This window comes from Salvia hispanica, chromosome 4 (genome assembly GCF_023119035.1).
Source record: "Salvia hispanica cultivar TCC Black 2014 chromosome 4, UniMelb_Shisp_WGS_1.0, whole genome shotgun sequence".
Taxonomy (NCBI): Eukaryota; Viridiplantae; Streptophyta; class Magnoliopsida; order Lamiales; family Lamiaceae; genus Salvia; species Salvia hispanica.
In genome coordinates, this window is record NC_062968.1 from 29,003,160 (window position 1) to 29,022,617 (window position 19,458).

Sequence of the window (19,458 nt, forward strand, 5' to 3'; positions counted from 1 at the left end):
TGGCGATATTTTTAAAGTCCAGAGACTATGGGCGAGATAAACCCATAGTCCAGGCACCATTTGTGTAGTTCACTCTAAAAAATAAGACTATTGTGAGATTGAAAAAAAAAAAACAATACCACCGCACTATCCAAAGTCACGAATCAATGAATGGTAGGTAGGGCCATGTTTTATCTTTTCGTCTGGTGTCGAAATCTCGTAATCGTCGTAATTAGACCAAATCGTAATTTTAAAATTATTCCCAATTTAACACATCGATCTATTTTTGTCTTGAAGCGAGCAGCACATAATTAAAATAAATAAAAATATTGCTTGGTTTCATTCACCTCGAACCACTTGGTCTTGCATGCTACAATCTCTGATATTTTTTTTAATACGTACTACTCCCTTCGTTTCGCCATAGTTGAGTCATTTTTTATTTCGAAAAGTTTTTTCATAGTTGAGTCATTTCTATATATGGTAACTTTTTTTTCTTTCTTACTTTACTTTCTTTTACTTTATTCTCTCTACTTTATTCACTTTATACTTTATTCTCTCTACTTTATTTACTTTATAACTTTATTCTCTTTACTTTTTTCTCTCTCTTGCTTTTTTTTTTTATCTATTTATTTAATACATCCAACATTCATTTCTAAAACTCCGTGCCCAAAAGTTCCGCCTCAACTATGGCGAAACGGAGGGAATATTTCTTTTGTATATTTAGTAAAAAATATACTAAAATTTATAATATTTCATTCTCTACAAATAGAGACCATATTTATTATAAATTTGCATAAAAATAAACTTATCTTTTCTCCTCATATAATACTTCTTTAGTATAACAAATTAATATCGCCATCCGTGCTATGCACATGCCATAAAATTTTCTCATATTAATTACACCTACTTAATAAATCAATGAAAATATGCTTAGTCATAATAGGTAGATTTTTGTTTGAAGAAGACTATTTTATTTGACTTTATGGCTTTACCACCCTTTATATTAATACATATTTAATAAATCAATGAAAATACGTTTAGTTTTTGTTTGAAGAAGAGTATTTTATTTGACTTTATGGCTTTACCACTTATATCTTTGTTCAAATAGAATTGACAAGGTTGTGTTACTATCGCCATATTTCAATGCCATAATTTTATATCATTATATTAAATAAGAAATGTATAATAAGATAAATGAAAGATTAATACAAACAAAGCAATCACAATAAAACACCATTAATACAAACTAATTAGTGCACAACTTATAATTAATGAAAAAAGTTCATAATTGAAAAAAAGAAAGAATAAATATACATAAATAAGAACATAACTTTACATGATAACAACAAAACAATAGTTCACAAGTTTTAAAAAAATATCCTTATTAACAACATTAACACTAAAATAACAAATACTATCAACATTAATATTATTATTACAAACTAAAATATTCAAATTTTTATAACTCTTCAATCTTGATATACCTAACGCCGACCACAGCATCATCTTTCCTACCGTCGTCTTTTTTCTCGTAATGATATCTTCTTACATTTTTTCCTTAAATCAAAATTAATGATATTATTTCTTCCACAGCAACACATAAAGAACCAAGGTATGTATTTTCAACAACAAATATATAAACAATAATGGACTGGTTTGTAATTTATCATAAACTTTAGCAATATCTTATTATAAACAAGTTTTTAAGATGTTGAGAAGGGCATTTAAAGAAGAATTTTAAATAAATTTATAAATTAGAAGAAGAATACCATGTATAAAATTTTTTGAGGAGAGGCATGTGCTTCCACCATTCTTCCATTGGCTTCGCCAATGGTATCGTCTTCAAAGTTCTTATTTTATTGGATGGATGGAATAATCCATGAGTTTTATATGATTTGTCCCAAGAAAGTTGAGACATTTTTTTTTTTCACTTGTTTTTAAAAATTCGTACTAATAAATAGGTAAAGTGGATAAATAGCATAGTAAGAGCAAAAATAATATAGAGAAAACTCTTATCTACATTATTCTCGCTTTTACTTTACTGTTTTACCCACTTTAACTATTACTATTCCCTCCGTCCCGCTTAAGATGACACGTTTTCCTTTTTAGTCTGTCCCAACTAAGATGACACATTTCCTTTTTTGGTAACTTTCTCTCTCCAATTAATACATTCAACCACTTTTTCTCACTTCTATTAAAATATTCATCTTTCTTTATCTCTCTACTTTAATACTTACATTCACCTTCTCTCTCTCCAATTAAACACTTTAACCAATAACTCCTAAAATCTCGTGCCGGCTAAGCAATTTGTCATCTTAGCCGGGACGGAGGGAGTACTATTTATTTGATTAAATCGGATAAGATATTTGAGTGAACTACCCTAATAGTCCCTGATCTTGTCGAAATATGCACCAATGATCCCTAAAAATTGTATAGTCTTTTTGGTCCCTAAGAATCACATTTTTGGTACCTGTCGGTCCTTTATACCCCTTTGCATTCGAAAAAATCTCCTAAATGACATGGAGGGCACTTTTGGTCTTTGGAAATACTCCCTCCGTCCCCCAAAATTCGTCACCATTTGACCCGGCACAAGTTTTAAGAAATGTAATAGAAAGTGGGTTGAAAAAGTTAGTGGCATGTGGATCCTATTTTTATATATTAATTTTAAAATAAAATGTGAGTGAGAATGAGTTAGTGGAATAAGGGGTCCATTACCAAAAATGATAAAAGTGAAAGGTGACAAATTTTTAGGGATGAACAATAAAGAAAATAGGTGACAAATTTTCAGGGACGGAGAGAATAACATTTTTGGTACCTCTTTAGTCTTGCAATTTTTTTGGACATATATAAGAGCATTCCCAACAGTTTTCCTAAAACCTCCCTTATTTCTCCCTAACTAGCGCCACATCAGCACCATAATTTATCCCCATTTTTTAGCCAACTGCTCCAATGGTTTCTCCCTTATTTCTCCCTAACTCAACATTTCATTTTTACATCATCACTAATTTAATTGTTTTATTTTTGTATATAATAAAGCTAGCTAATTTAATTTATAAGACAAAACAAATAATAGTAATAAAGTTCGTTGTATTAAGACAAAACAAATAAAGTTCGTTTTATTTCGATGAGGAGAGAATGAAGAGAGAAAAGAGATGAGGATGGGGAGAGAATGAAGAGAAGGTGTGTATTTATAGGGGGGAAATTAAAAACAAAAAACAAAAAATATATTTATCGCCGAACTATCGCCGACCACTGTGTGCGATAATTCGGCGATAATCCAGCGATTTTTCGCTGGTTGGCGATAAAACGGGAGGAAAAATCGCCGAAATATCGCCGACCTCTCCCATTGGTCGGCGATAACTCGGCGATAGACGGCGAAAAAACGCCGACTTTTAGCCGGCACCATTGGGAGTGCTCTAAAAGCCCCTTTTCAGGCAGAAAAAATTTATATTTTTGGCACTAGTTGATTTTATATTTTATAATATAAAACATTTTCTTTGGAATTATAATTCACTTAAATTTTTAAATAGTTACTTGAATAACGTACAGATTGAGCTTTATTTAATAAAAAAAAGTTATTTTATTTTACTTTAATATTTTTTATTAAAAATGTTACTTGCAAGAGTTCACTTTAATTTACGTTACATAAATTTTAATTATTATACTTAAAAAGAAATACTTTTTCACTATATTATAAAAATTTATTATACTTAAAAAGAAATACTTTTTTACTATATTATATTTTAATTAACGTAACTAAAATATTTACTTTTCACTTAAGGAGCATTTTTTTAAGTAACATTTTTTAAGAAAAAAATTACTATTGTTCACTATAATATTTTTCCTTCTCAAAAAAAAATTTAATTAAATTTTTTAAGTGAAATAGGCTGAGTTTTATAATGAATAATATTTAATTTTAAAAATAAATAAATTATAATTAAACTATTTTAAGGCTGTATTTATTTTTAAACATATAATGACAATAACCTATTTTAAGTAATTAAAAATACAAAAATAGTATACTACTAGTATTTAAGGTCCAAAATGCTCTTAAACATTAAAAATTCATATTTTAGGATTATTTTAGTCTTATCGTACTAAGAATGCTATAAAATATTTTTAAGGACTATTAATGCATATTTTGATAAGATGAGACTATTATGGTAGTTACTCTCTAGATATTTTGATCACTAAAACCATTTAGTCACTAGTAATGGGAGTAAAATAAGCATGGGTTTTAGATCGTAAGTTATTAATTTGGCCCAAACATCAGAAGCCCAATTCAATGGCTAATTCCGTAATTCCACCATTTTCAAATTTCAATCGCCATCCGCCCGTTTGGCTAAACGACACCACAAATTTGAAATTATTAGTACCCATAAAACACGAAGAAGAATTGAGAAAGAGAAAGAAAGAGGGGAGTAAGATCAGTCTGCGCGACTATTAGCAAGAGAAATGGAGAAGATCTGCGTTGCAGTGAGAGTGAGACCATCTGCAAATGACGAAAATGTTAATGGATTTCACTGGAAGGTCGATAGCAACCGTATTTCTCTCCACAGATCTCACGGCACCCCCATTTCTGGGGTTTCCTATGCTTTTGGTAAGCTCAGATCGAGTATCTGTGTGTGTACGACCTCAATTATTTGCATAATTTGATGCTAATGCTTTCCATTTTGTGATTTTATTTTTGTGCAGATCATTTGTTCGATCAGGAATGCAGTAATGCTACAGTGTACAGGCTTCTGATCAAGGACCTAATTAATGCTGCTATGGAGGGGTTTAATGGTGAGTTTAGTTTTTTATTTTCTGGATCGGGTACGAGCTCAATTATTTCTTATACTTTTGAGTAGAGAATAAAATGCAAATGATTATCACGAGCTATGGAAGCTAGAGCAGATTAAATTAGTTAGTGCAACGATTGTTAGATAAGGTGAATGAATAAATTATGAGTGTAAAGTAAAGAGTTTTGGGCTGGTTATGTCGATAATTCCTATTTCATGTGGAGCTGTAAAGGAGATTCAGACTAAGAGTGAATGGATAGCTACTGAGTTAGAAAACTACTATTAAATTTTGTTTGTTCCTGTCACCATCATTCTTGTGATGATTTGAGTTGATTGATTTTCCCTTCTTAAATTCATATTTGTTGCGGTTGTCCTTTCATGAGCAAAAGTTACATCTCCGTTGACCATTCTGTTTTATTATCTGTAATAGTATCTCACTGAGACGATTTATGGTAATGTAGGAACTGCATTTGCTTATGGACAGACTAGTAGTGGGAAAACTTTTACTATGAATGGTTCTGAAAATGATCCAGGAATTATCCATAGAGCTATCAAAGACATTTTTGAAAAAATAGAAGAGGTAAGATAGCATTTTTCCGCCAATGATAAATGTTGCAATTTGTATCTAACATGATTTAGTATGGTTTGTGTGTTTTAGACATCAGATAGAGAGTTTCTGATTCGAGTTGCATACATGGAAATTTACAATGAAGAAATCAATGATCTTTTTGCTGTGGAAAATCAAAAACTTCAGATTCATGAGAGTTTGGTGGTGAGTCTTGGTTACGTCCATTATAACGTGTTTGTTAAAATGTACAACAAGATTAATGACATTTGTTTCCTTCTAGCGTGGAGTATTTGTTGCAGGTCTAAGGGAGGAAATTGTAAACAGTGCTGACCAAGTGCTCCAACTTATCCAACTTGGAGAAGGTTTGATCTTGGATTAGAACACAAGTGAAATTGCATTATTCAGTATGTTTTTTCTTGGGTTCATATACTTGTAAGTTCTTAGATTTTCTCTGTGGCAGCTAATAGGCATTTTGGTGAGACCAACATGAATGCTCGTAGCAGTAGATCACATACTATTTTTAGGATGGTATGCTCTTTCTCTTCTTCTACTTCTTCTCCCTCTCTCCCTTTCTCTGTCTAATGAGGCATGGAAGTTTATGTCTATTGCATTAAATGATTGATTTATGATATATGTGCATCTCATTAACTGCAATGCAATGCATTTTATTTCACGATTAGGTAATCGAAAGCAAAGGGAAGGATAACAAATTCAATGATAGTCCTGACGATGCTATCCGTGTCTCTGTCCTGGTTTGTACCTATTTAAGCAAGTCAATCAATGTTAATTTGTTTCTGTCCTTATAACTCAATTTATTGAATCATTTGATCAGACCTAGCCAGTATTGTGTAAGCGAAATGTGGGAGCATGTCTAAAGTGGAAGTATTTTATTTGAAATAAAATTGCTTACTAAGAGAACGGTAAAAGGTTTAAAAAGACTTGATATACTCACCTAATAATTAGCATGGAAACAAACTCACAATATAATTCTTTTCCCTAGAACTAATCTCTGATTCTGTTAAACTTTCTCTTTTTCTTACCATAAAATTATTCTAACATATCTTCTCATTTTGTTATATTTGTTCGATGCTGCTTTAATTGTTGGAAGTAGAATCTAGTTGACTTAGCTGGGTCTGAGAGAGTAGCAAAAACTGGTGCTGGCGGAGTTCGTTTGAAGGAAGGAAAGAACATTAACAAGAGCTTAATGATTCTTGGTAATGTGATCAACAAACTGAGCGAGGGTGGAAAGCAAAGGTAGTTGTAGGTGTCTCTTTGTTATACCAGATATTTAAGTCTATAACTCATCATAATATATTATTTGCAGTGCTCACATTCCTTATCGGGACAGTAAGCTTACTCGCATTCTTCAGCCGGCATTAGGTGGAAATGCAAAAACTTCAATAATTTGTACTGTTGCGCCTGAAGAGGTACTTAGATGAAATTACATAGTTGCTACTTTTCTTTATTTTTTTTTTCAAGTTGAAACTAAATCAATTTCATATCATGTTTATGTTGGTAATAATTAATAATACATACAGATCCACATAGAAGAATCAAAAGGGACTCTTCAGTTTGCTAGCAGAGCAAAGAGGATAGCCAACTGTGTTCAAGTGAATGAGGTTTGTTATAATTGTTTGGAAAATCTCATGGACGTCTATATTGCTTCTTCCTTACTTGACTTCAGATGTGGCATGTGAAGAAACTGCTAATATAACTTTGCACTGCTTAAATTCTCCCATTGTAATACATTCTCACGTATAACGAATGTCTGATGATACATTCTTCTTACTCCTGTATAGTGCAGCATAACTACTTTCGTACAGTGAAAGTTGAACTTCTTTGAAACGATTTGAGTTGTTAAGAAGTATAACGTATATCTGATGATACATTCTTCTTACTCCTGCATAGTCCAGCATAACTACTTTTATACAGTGAAATTTGAACTTCTTTTGAAACGATATGAGTTGTTAAGATGCACATTTTAGAGGATATGGTAATAAAATAATGCATTCCAGAACGTAGTTAGATAGATTCACCAAAATGTTTAGTTCCCATCCTGGAGAGTGATTACTCATTACTGTTTCCTTCTATGTTTGCTTACCAGATTATCATTTCCTTGCCTTTTCTTTTAAAATAACACTGCATTCACAAAATCAAATATCGTTTTCATTTATAAATATTGTTGCTATCTTTGCTGTAAACTGGAGCTTTGCGTTGTCATTGGAACTAAGTAAATAGATCTTCCATTCGCAGATAAGAACCTGACTAATTTTAATGTTTTCCAGATATTGACGGATGCTGCCCTATTGAAGAGACAAAAATTAGAAATAGAGGATCTTCGGAGTAAACTTCAGGTACTCGATCATTTATTTTCAGGCCAAGTAGACCGAGCACAATCTAATTATATTTCTTCTATAGGGATCTCATGCTGAAGTATTGGAGAAAGAAATCTTGAAACTGAGGAATGACATGCTAAAGGTAACTTCTTCCTCTTCATAAGTTGACTGAAACATCCTAATGCCTTTTATTGTTGTAACAGTATGAATTGGAGCGGGAGAAGCTCGCCACAGAACTAGAAGAGGAAAGGAGATCACAAAAAGAGCGGGAACAATGGATTAAGGAGCAGCAAATGAAAATTCACAATCTTAGCAATCTGGTTACCTTGACAGACTCTGATAGAAGCTCTTCTGATGTATAACTTTCTCTTCCTGACCTCAGTTTTAGGCTGCATTCTCCTTTCTAATTTTGATATATTTATTTTGTGTTTCCGTTGACATAATTTAGGTCGTCTAACCAGGTTTTGTGAGAGCAAACAATGCTAAAGACTGATATGTTAATTATTATGTTTGATTTGAAGTCGTGTGTGTGTTCTGTTTATACTCATTATATTCTTCTGATTAGTGTACATATAAAATTGATGCTGCTTGACAGAATGGGGTCAAAGAATTCCTTCCAGATGAAAGTACTAGTAGTCACAGCATGCGCCAAGAAGATGCTTTTAGTACACCATGTATTAAAACAGTTCCTAATGGCTTTGTCGCTAAGCGATCACGTTATTCAAGCCAACCAGAGTGTAGCCCTCTTCCAGATGTGTTTGGTGATTGTGCTGATGAAGACACATGGATGAAAATGAATAAAGGTTACATAGCTGACCTTGATTCACTTCATACGACTCCTTCGAGGAAGGTCCAATCATTTCCATTTAGTGAGGTATTTTACTAATAACTTTCAACAATTGTTTCTGGTGTACACTAAATTGTTACCTTTGTTTCATAAGTTCTGTTACTTGTTAGAAGGACTTGTTCTAATTCATCTCAAAGTAAATTCTCTTCCAGCTGTGCTTTTGTAAGGTGGTAGATTGGTAGTCTTATTTGCAATATTTGGCTCCGGAAGTGATGCAATGGGAGTTTCATGATATGGGTTATCATTTGTGTCATACAGTACATATTAGACATGTTACCACGAGGAATGATTTCTTTACATGTATTCATGATATCTGAGAAAGTTACTCATCTGATTAAGAATGTGAAATAGGATGTCCTGGCATCCCTAGAACCAAGGCTATATTATTGGGCCTAAGTTATAAAAAAGTGAAACACATTATTTCATATTGAAATGTCATCCCTTTTATTCTTCTAGGCACTCTAGAATTTTAGAAGGGAGTACGAATGGAGACTGTATATGTTCCTACATAAATGATAAATCATGATGTTCCTTGTCTTGCTACAAGGATATTTACTTCTATTTACTTTCGGCATTAACTTATGCTTAATTATGCTGTCCAAGCTGGTTTAAAATTTGTATCTGTATAGGATTGCTCAATGGATAATACCAATCAAGAAATACAAAACCTCCGCAGACAGCTAGAGTTTGCCATAGAGGAAAGAGATGAATTGAAGGTTAGTTTCTGGTAAATGGTTGTACCTCTGTATGACTAGTACTCTCCAACTTCAGCTTGTTCTTTATTTACGTTAATGGCATGAGTCAACAAGCCAATTCTTCTTCTTTTGCTGTTTGTACGTACTCTAGAGGAAGTATACAGAACAAGTCTCATTCAATGACCAATTGACAAGAGAGAAATCTGAACTTCAACTCGAGATATTGACAGCACGAGAAGTTCCACAAAAGCTCCTTGAGACTGTGACACATTGCAAAGGCATTCACAACGAAGTTTTTTCTGTTATACAGGTACATCAGTTTTACTGCATTCAGGTAAAGAAAATCTGAACATAGAGAATTTTGCTAAACACTACTATCTTTGCGATATATTCCCTAAGCAGAACACTGTAGCTGATGAGAAATCTGAAATTGCTCAAATACTTGCCACCACAACTGAAGTTGGAACCTCCCTTTTCTCAACTTTAGAATCTCATCTACTGATGGCTGTGGATAGCAAGAGACCCTCGCCATTAAATGATTGCTTTGTACAAGAGCAATACAACAATCTCCATCAAAAGCTGAGTGATGCAGTTTACTCCTTAGGTTCATCAGATGGATCAACTGTGGGGAATGAATATAAGGGGAATTCTTCTAACAACAGCAATACTAAGGTAGCTGCCTGCTCATATGTATCAAGATCTTACATGCCAATTTTCTTATTTGTCCTCACAATTGGAATGTGTTTCTCCTACTTCAAGCTCATAATCGCAGGTTATACAGACTTCTTTTCTGATGATTAATCTACGTCTTATCTTGTTAAATACTCTGTGAACTTCTTCTTTAGCTTACTTACTAGTAGGAGTACTATTTTTCCATATATTGTTGTTTTTAAGTGGAATGTGTATATTGTAACCAATTGAAATAGTTTTAGGTGTGCTGGATGCCAGGAATGAGTATGCCAATTTGACTCATTTTTCCAATGTTATATAGGGGAGGGATTGTTTGGACATTCATGGTTAAGAAAAAGAGCCTTCTGGTAGGCAGCTCTACAGAACTATTAGTCATTCTGTTACAGTTGTGAGCTGTATAGGGCTATAAGTTTATGACATGTTTTTCTTAAGATAAGCTATGTGCAATCAATATTCAATAGTAGAGGTGATAACTGCTCATTTAGATAAGGTTAGCTTGGGTTAAAATTAAGATGCAGAAGGCATTTTAAAGATAAGAACTATACCAGAGCATTATTCATGCTCTGAAAGTTTTTTCTATAAACAGTCCTTTGCATGATGCAATTTTCAGAAACAGTCCTCTCTTGTCATTTTCATCTTTCTGGTGTAATCTCTGCTTCTTTGTATTTTAAATTATAAGGTAGTAGACGAGGTGAGATTCTGAACTCAGTCGCATATGCAGTCTGGAAGTTTATGACTTGCCAAAACCTCAAGCCGGATGTTGGGTCATAGTATATCTATTAACCACCATGTCAGAATCAGGGGGCAGGAATCATAGGAACTGTTGCCTTTTAGACTTTATTAGATGGTATCATGGACCTTAATGTTTATTTCTTCAATCACAGATATATATATGCTGATTATTTTTTAGATTTGTGATTTTTTTTCACCATTCAGATTGAAAAATTTTCTTGATTCCAGTAATTTTTAAGAATACATTAGGTACAAATATGTTGAGTAACATTCTTTTTCAAACCCTTAAAACTAGTGTTTCAATGTGAAGGGCACTTTGGGAGGAGTAATTGCTTGTTGGAAGCAGGCATTGGAAAATGAAGTCAGAGAAATCAAGCATAAGTACAATGACTTGGAAAAAGAGCTGGAAGTTAAAAATCAGCTGCTTGAGGTTTCCGAAGGAAAACTTCATAGCTTGGAAAGGGAGTTCCGCCTTGTAAAAGAAGGTCGGGATGCAATGCTTCAAAGAACCTCCAGCTCATCTCAAATGCTCCAGGCATTGGAAAACGAAGTCAGAGAAATCAAACATAAGTACAGTGACTTGGAAAAAGAGCTGGAAGATAAAATTGAGCTACTCGAGGTTTCTGAAGGAAAATATCAGAGCATGGAGAGGGAGTTCCGTCTTGTAACAGAAGACCGTGATGCAGCGCTTGAAAGAATATCCAGTTCATCCCAAACGCTCCGGGCATTGGAAAATGAAGTTAAAGAAATCAAACAAAAGTGCAGTGACTTAGAAAAAGAGTTGGATGTTAAAAATCAGCTACTTGAGGTTCTTGAAATGAAATATCAAAGCGTAGAGAGGGAGTTCCATCTTGTAACAGAAGACAGAGATGCAGCGCTTGAAAGAATCTCTCGTTCATCACAAATGCTCCAAGCATTGGAAAATGAAGTCAGAGAAATAAAAAATAAGTACAGTGACTTGGAAAAAGAGCTGGAAGATAAAATTGAGCTGTTCAAGGTTTCTGAAGTAAAATATCAAAGCATGGAGAGGGAGTTCCGTCTTGTAACAGAAGACCGTGATGCAGCGCTTGAAAGAATCTCGAGTTCTTCTCAAATGCTACAAGCATTGGAAAATGAAGTCAAAGAAATCAAACATAAGCACAATGACTTAGAAAGGGAGTTGGAAGTTAAAAGTCAGCTTCTTGGGGTTTCTGAAGAAAAATATCAGATCATGGAAACGGAGTTCCGTCTTGTAACAGAAGGACGAGATGCAGCGCTTGAAAGAATCTCTAGTTCGTCCCAAATACTCCAGGCACTGGAAAATGAAGTCGAAGAAATCAAACATAAGCGCAATGACTTAGAAAAAGAGTTGGAAGCTAAAGGTCGCCTACTTGAGGTTTCCGAAGGAAAATATCAAAGCATGGAAAGGGAGTTCTGTCTTGTAACAGAAGAGCGAGATGCAGCGATTGAAAGAATCTCCAGTTCGTCTCAAATACACCATTCATTGGAAAATGAAGTCGAAGATATCAAACATAAACACAATGACTTGGAAAAAGAGTTGGAAGTTAAAAACCAGCTTCTTAAGGTCTCCGAAGGGAAACTTCATAGCTTGGAAAAGGAGTTTTGTATTGTAAAAGAAGAGCGAGATACAATGCTCCGTAGAATCTCGAGTTCAGCTCAGATTCTTACACAAGTAACTGGCGAAAAGGACAGAGTTCTAAAGGAGCTTAACACTGAAGTTAGGAGGAGAAAGAAGCTCGAGGAAGAGATCAAGCAGTTTAACGCTGCTTTTGCGAGTCGACAGAGGTCAGTAACGTCTTTACAAAGTGAGTTCAAATCTTTGCTGGAGACCATGAAGACGCAGAATCCAACTTCACTATCCAAGTCTCATGGATCTTGAAGGTCTCTAATATCTCTGCTGTGCTACATCTAAACTTATTTAGTTATGTAACATGATTCAATTATTTTCTGTTTATGTAATGACATTAAATTGAGGAATTTGGTGATCTCATGCTTTGTGCATGTGGTTTGTTTGAGATTGCAAATCAATGGTACTCTCTATATCTCTCTCTTGTTTTACCATTTTTCATTCAAACATGTGTTGTCCATTACCAAAATTACCAAAATTAAGTTTTGAATTTGGATTTTTTTGTAAGAGACAGTCTCGTGTGCGCCACCTGCAAGATGAAGCATGATTTCCTTGTAATAAATATCATAAATACCACAACATTTTTTTAATTAATGTGTCTAAATTTGCACACTAATTTATCTCAAGTTTTTCTAAAAGAGACAATCTTGCATGCGTGCCATCGACAAGGTGAGCACACGATTTTGAACATACTATAGTTAACAATTTTATTTAATTTTCAATCCTTTTAAGTAGTATCAGTAACTAGTTTCCTAACTAATGTGCCTAGATTCGCACGCACCACCTCGTCTCGGATTTTATAAATATTTAACTTTTATATAAATATTGTTATAAATTCCATTACTATTTTCCTAATTAATGTGCGTAAATAGGCACGCATCACCTTATCTCTGAAATTTTGAAAGAGACAATCTTGCTTACGCGTGATGTCCTACATAATTAAGAATTTTATTTAGTAATTAATCCTTTTCAGTAATGTCATAACTATTTTCCTAATTAATGTGCCTAATGTCACAAAGATGATCGCACATTTTTGAATTTTCGAAACAGACAATCTCGAGTCCGCGACACTCGGAAGGTGTGCCTAAGTTCGTACAGACCACCTTATCTTGGTTTTTCTTAAAGGGGCAAGAAGAAAAAGACAAAGTGAGTGTGCAAATTCCTGCATTGTTAAGAATTTTATTTAATATTTAATCATTTTCCATTAGTATCATAAATATCATAACCTATATTAATACTACTATAACCTAAATTCGCCCACACACAAGTTTTGTTCAATAAAATTGCCTAGGATAAATTATTTTGATAAGTGGAATTTAAGCTACTAATATGAAAAATTCAAACTACATTAATAGATAATTACTCGTAAACGCCATTTCTTTGCAATTTTAAGCCAAACTATTATGACGTAACACTAAGAAATATATGGAAAATTAAATAAATATTTAAATCGTGAGCGAACAAAATTCCAGAAATTTCCATTTCGATACTTACCTAAACAGAAAAATTAAAGCGAATAATAATTCATAAATACCTCTGCCGCTTAAAATCTTGCAATTGTTCTAACCTTCTTCATCTCTCTGGTAAACTCTCTCTCGTTTATCGCTGCTATACTCGTTAATTCTTTTTCGTCGCTGTGCATTGTATGATCTTCGAGTACTAGCTGCTTTTGATGTTGAGGTTTCTTTTGAATAAATTGAACTTTACCGTTACTCCTTTTTGCTCTTTGTTCATCCGCTGTAGTTTAGGCAATTGTAGATTTGTTGATTTTTCTGAACAATTTCTTCATAGATTATTGCTTAATCATTTTGCTTAATTATATTATGATTTGCGACTTTGAAAATAAACTTAGGTTTGAGTTGGAATTTGCATTCGATCGTAGATTTTTCTTTGCCTTGGACAAACCAAACCCTCAATTTACGATTTAGCCAGTTTTTTTTTACTGGATAGCGAATTGTTCTTCTGTAAATCTCACTCTACAGATTATTTTCATGTCGTTAACGTACTTGTCCTATTTCACTCGCCAATTATCTATTTCCTTGTTGCTATTTTTCAGTTGTTTCGTTGAGGATTGACAGTAATTAATTTATCATCGGAGAATGGATACCGGAGGCAATTCTCTACCAGGTGGAGCCGATGGGGTCAAGCGGAAAGTAAGCTATTTCTATGACCCTGAGGTAGGGAATTATTACTACGGGCAAGGTCACCCGATGAAGCCTCACAGGATGCGCATGACGCACGCGCTTCTTGCACATTATGGAATGTTGCAGCATATGCATGTTCTCAAGCCGAATCCCGCCAGAGACAAAGATCTTGCCAGATTTCACGCTGATGATTATGTTAATTTTCTGAGGACCATCACACCGGAGACACAACAGGAACAGCTCAGGCAGCTGAAGAGGTTTAATGTTGGTGAAGACTGTCCTGTATTCGATGGTCTGTACTCGTTCTGCCAGACTTCTGCAGGTGGTTCGGTTGGTGGGGCCGTGAAGCTAAATCATGGTCATTGTGATATAGCAGTGAATTGGGCTGGTGGGTTGCATCATGCCAAGAAATGCGAGGCTTCTGGATTTTGTTATGTGAATGACATCGTGCTGGCTATCTTAGAACTCCTAAAAGTTCATGAGGTTGTTTTTTTACTTCTGTGCCCTCTTTTCTGCTTTGTGTTTACAGATTTCTTGGATTGCAGGATTCTGGAGCAAGCATCTTGCATGAAATATGTGTATTTGTGAATCTGTTGTTGTTTTTATATGTTGCTACAGCTTGTCTCTGCTAAAACTCATCTTAGAAATTTTTTCAAGCATACCAAGTTAATCATTCATAGCATGAATTTCCACTTAGTCAATTTGATGTGGAGTTGAAAAAAAGAACTTAACCATGGACATGCCAAGGCACTATCATACCACAAAATTAGACTAACGTTCTGACTCTAGTCTTTAATTTTAATTATGTTGAACAGATTAGAGTCCATTTTAAGTTTCTTTATGTACTCATTTTGACAAATTTATGGTATGATTATTGCTGCCCCAAATGCCTTTCGTCTATCAATTTCCAATTTTGGTGGTATATGGATGTTCCGTTTTCACAAGTTCTTACCTTAAATTTTTTAAAACACTTCTTTGCTGCATACTCACCAGGATTTATCCTGCTGTTATTTAGATGTCCGGAGCATGTTGATTAGACAGTATTTGGTACTGCATTCTCTACGTTGGCTTTTTATTGTTTTTTAATTAAGTCATTTAATTTTTGCAGCGTGTTCTCTATATAGACATTGATATTCACCATGGTGATGGAGTCGAGGAAGCATTTTACACCACAGATAGGGTGATGACTGTTTCTTTTCATAAATTTGGAGATTATTTTCCTGGGACAGGTGATGTACGAGACATTGGATTTGGGAAGGGAAAATATTACTCTCTTAATGTTCCCTTGGATGATGGAATTGATGACGAAAGCTATCAGTCTCTATTTAAGCCAATAATGGGAAAGGTTATGGAGATTTTTAAACCTGGTGCGGTAGTATTACAATGTGGTGCAGACTCGCTGTCTGGAGATCGGTTAGGATGCTTTAATCTCTCCATTAAGGGTCATGCCGAGTGTGTGAGGTTTATGAGATCATTCAACGTCCCTCTCCTGTTGGTGGGTGGTGGTGGTTACACCATACGTAATGTTGCTCGTTGCTGGTGTTATGAGGTAAGCCAATATTCTAGCCACCTGTCACTTTGAACCAAATCATGAAGCTGTTTCATTTTTTTACTGCTTCTGCAGAAAAGTTATTTGGTAACTTGTACTTATATTAGCCCAGGTGTGAAATGAAAAATACATATCAACTCTTTAATGATTTAAACAAAGTATATTTTGTGTGACTTTAAAAATCCCTGTGGTAAGTGTGTTCTCTCATAAAATGAAACAGTAACGTTGTATAGAACCCCCCCCCCAACCCCCCAAAGCCCACATCTTAACATTCATGGAAAATGAGAAGGCTTTGGCATACTTCCTCTAAATTCATCTCTACGATCATTTCTATTTCTGCTCCCCACCCCCCTTCTCAGTCCGTTGTCATGACAGTTTCTCTTATTAATGCTTGCCAATTTTGATTTTACAGACAAGTGTAGCACTTGGCATTGAACTTGATGACAAGATACCACAGCATGAATACTATGAGTATTTCGGTCCTGATTATACTCTGCATGTTGCTCCAAGTAACATGGAAAATAAGAACTCGCGTCATTTGTTGGAAGAGATCAAATCAAAGCTTCTTGAAAACCTCTCAAGGCTTCAGCATGCACCAAGTGTCCAATTTCAGGAGCGGCCACCAGATAGTGAACTGCCACAGGTTACCTTTACATCTCATAATTAGGTTTATTATAATTGTATGACTTGAGCTATTCATATGGCATGCAACATTTGTACAGAATGCGTATATTTTATTGCGCCATTAATGAGTATGTTTCATTGCGCCAATAATGAGTAAGCTGCCAGCCTTCCACTTCCAACACAGTTAATGCACCCCTTGCTTGTTTGCTTATCCATGAGTTGTTCTCGACTGATGACATTGAGGATTTGATTCACCTAAATAGCAGGATATGTACTGAAAAATTGATGCGAGTTTTCCATCATTTTCACCCTTTGCTAAATGTGCACTTTTTAATTTATGGATGGTTTACTCGTGAAAACCATTTTAACTCGGAGGAATTTGATATTGCAGTTTATCTATAGGCATTTTACACGTCTGTTAGATATTTGGATTATTGTACCTCAGTTTTTGTTTCCCAAAAGAACTGTAGCATGATAATATTTTATACTACTGTATAACCTTTTCTGAAAATAAGGACAAACTTTGTCGAAGTAGAAAAAATGAAGAAACAATTACTAAATCTCACCTAATGTGCAGTTACTTTCATCTGTCGCCTACACAGCTCAAATTCAAAGGTCTCATCCTTTGGAACTCTACTTTGAACTGTTTTCAACATGTTTTCTATGCAGATGGAAGAAGATCATGATGGAGAGGATGAGAGATATGACCCCGACTCTGATATGGAACTTGATGATGAACGGTACATTTATTTTATTTGTGCACTTCTTTTGATATCTGTTCTCTTCTCTTGAATGCTTTCGAATATCCTTTTGTGCACAGGAAGCCTCTACCAGGCAGAGTGAAGAGTGAATTAGCTGAACCCGAACCAAAAGACATGGTACTTAAATGCTATTCTGATTTATCTTTCCTAAAAGTAACTGGTGTAGCTTCAAAATTGTAGGATTTGTTTGGTAATGATTTTGTATGTTTACCATGTTAAGTTATGCGAACAGGAAACTACATTTGCTCATTCGTCTCTTCGCCGTATGCAAAATTCCCAAGAAATGTTACAAATTTCCCTAATCTTCAATAATAATGCCTTACTTTTTCTTGTTGTAGGATGTTGTCAAAGAGGATGAGCCGGATCGGGAAGTTGATCTGCAATGCTCCGAACCCCTTGCCTAAGGGCTATTGCACAACTCCACACTATAGTGTAAGTAATTTTGGTGAAATACTCTAAATGTGGGTAAATTTACAGACGAGGTCGGGGATTCAGACATGAATTTGCAGATGTATAACTGTGATCACTTTGGTAAATTTATGCAAGCATCGCAAATCCTCATCTAGAGCTGCTGAGAGAAAACTGTAATGATTATATTATTACTTTGCTGCCTTGCTTGAATTCATTTATTTTCCGAGTAATGAAACTTAACATCTTCATATATATGTGTGGTTAATTTTTATTAATTGTTATTAAACTATGATGCTTGTATCAAATTGGTCACTATTTATTGTTTCAATATTAAACTTTATACAGGTGTTTTATGCATTCACAACTAGTTTATGGGCCAAAGCCCCTCGTAAAACATTGGACCATAGCCTTCACACTTGGCCCACACCAAAGTCTCCACCTATTTTACATATTTCTCATTTCTTATTTATAATTTTCAATTAAATTATTTTATGAATAAGTAAAAAGTATAAAATTCTATTAAAAGTTATAAATTTAAAATAAATCAAAAATTACCTAATTAAACACTAAAATAAAAAAATTAAATTATGGAAATAAGTGTATCTGTAGATAAAAAGAAGAATAATAGACTAAACTCTAGTTTTTGTGAATTATTAAAACTGCCACCATAATAGCATGTGGTGGGCTCTATCTTTTACATAAATTTTGCGTCCGAGCACAGCGTGCTCAACGGCTTGCAACATCAGTAAAGCACGTCGATGTATGCTTTAGAGGAGGAAAACACGCTACTGTTGATACTCTTGTTTGGCTTAGAACCATCATCTTACCAATAATTGATTAAATCTGTTCAATAGATTTCTAACATTCCCAATCGAGTTAATTGTTTTTGCAGAATATTCCCCTATTAATTGTTAGGTAGCCATAATCTGTTTTTTCATGTCTCTCTACCATCACTAATCGATAGTCTTTTTCGATTAAGCAATAACTAATTTATACTAATTGTAGATGAAGCAATCTTACACGCCGTTTTGAACATCAACAAAAGATATTGATTTATATATGAACGAGACAATTGAGAAAAATTAAAATTTACTGATTTAATACGTTGAGACTTATATTTGTTTTTGCCACTTTATGATTTAAATAGTTGTTTTTGCTTAAAATTTATACTCCGTATTTATTTGTAATTTCTAATACCGAGTGAATGATTCATAATTGAATACCGAAAGAACACAGCAATAGCAAATAATTGTACACTCTTTTGTATTCTTTTGGTAGCGTAGTTTTACTGGTTTTCCACTAACTTTTTCTAACCCTTTTTTATTGGGGGTACATTTTATTTCACTTATTGAGCTAATATTGGAGGCTCACATTAATTAATTGCATCTATAGAATATTGAATTACTCTATTAATTTAATTTTCCTGACCTAATTAGTACCAATTCGAGATCATATATGTGTACAAGTTCTTTCACAGAAAAAGGCCACTCTCTAATCATACAATAATAGTGTATAATAAATCTTGTGTTATACATGAAATTGGTAAATGATGGTGCATCTGATTTTCTATCATCTATTTCAATACTCCAAATAAAAATATAATTGGAGGTGGAATTAATAATGAAAACGAGATCCATGCACATGGAGTTGGCTGTATTTTAGCTCCGTATCAATGTTCAATTAGACCATATATTATTTTCATTAAATCAAGGTT

General features: G+C 34.0%; 2 protein-coding genes across 3 annotated transcripts; both read left to right on the forward strand.

Annotated features, from left to right (window-relative positions):
- Nucleotides 1–4,375: 4,375 nt before the first annotated feature.
- LOC125218527 (kinesin-like protein KIN-7N) lies at nt 4,376–12,652 on the forward strand. The gene is made up of 18 exons (XM_048120212.1): nt 4,376–4,579; nt 4,675–4,764; nt 5,222–5,340; nt 5,419–5,532; nt 5,609–5,690; nt 5,789–5,856; nt 6,009–6,080; nt 6,440–6,582; nt 6,653–6,755; nt 6,867–6,947; nt 7,614–7,682; nt 7,747–7,806; nt 7,868–8,020; nt 8,260–8,538; nt 9,141–9,227; nt 9,358–9,516; nt 9,609–9,878; nt 10,939–12,652. The coding sequence occupies exons 1-18, from the start codon at nt 4,435–4,437 to the stop codon at nt 12,505–12,507; spliced, it is 3,663 nt and encodes a 1,220-aa protein (XP_047976169.1). The 5' UTR covers nt 4,376–4,434; the 3' UTR covers nt 12,508–12,652.
- A 1,096-nt stretch (nt 12,653–13,748) lies between these two features.
- Nucleotides 13,749–17,996, forward strand: LOC125222831 (histone deacetylase 19-like). Of its 2 annotated transcripts, none has more exons than XM_048125662.1 (7): nt 13,749–13,838; nt 14,312–14,882; nt 15,508–15,948; nt 16,361–16,591; nt 17,242–17,312; nt 17,393–17,450; nt 17,672–17,996. In XM_048125662.1, the coding sequence occupies exons 2-7, from the start codon at nt 14,355–14,357 to the stop codon at nt 17,735–17,737; spliced, it is 1,395 nt and encodes a 464-aa protein (XP_047981619.1). In that variant the 5' UTR covers nt 13,749–13,838; nt 14,312–14,354; the 3' UTR covers nt 17,738–17,996. The 2 variants fall into 2 exon arrangements, with proteins under 2 accessions (XP_047981619.1, XP_047981618.1); XM_048125661.1 differs by lacking the exon at nt 13,749–13,838 and adding an exon at nt 13,843–13,935.
- Nucleotides 17,997–19,458: the final 1,462 nt, after the last annotated feature.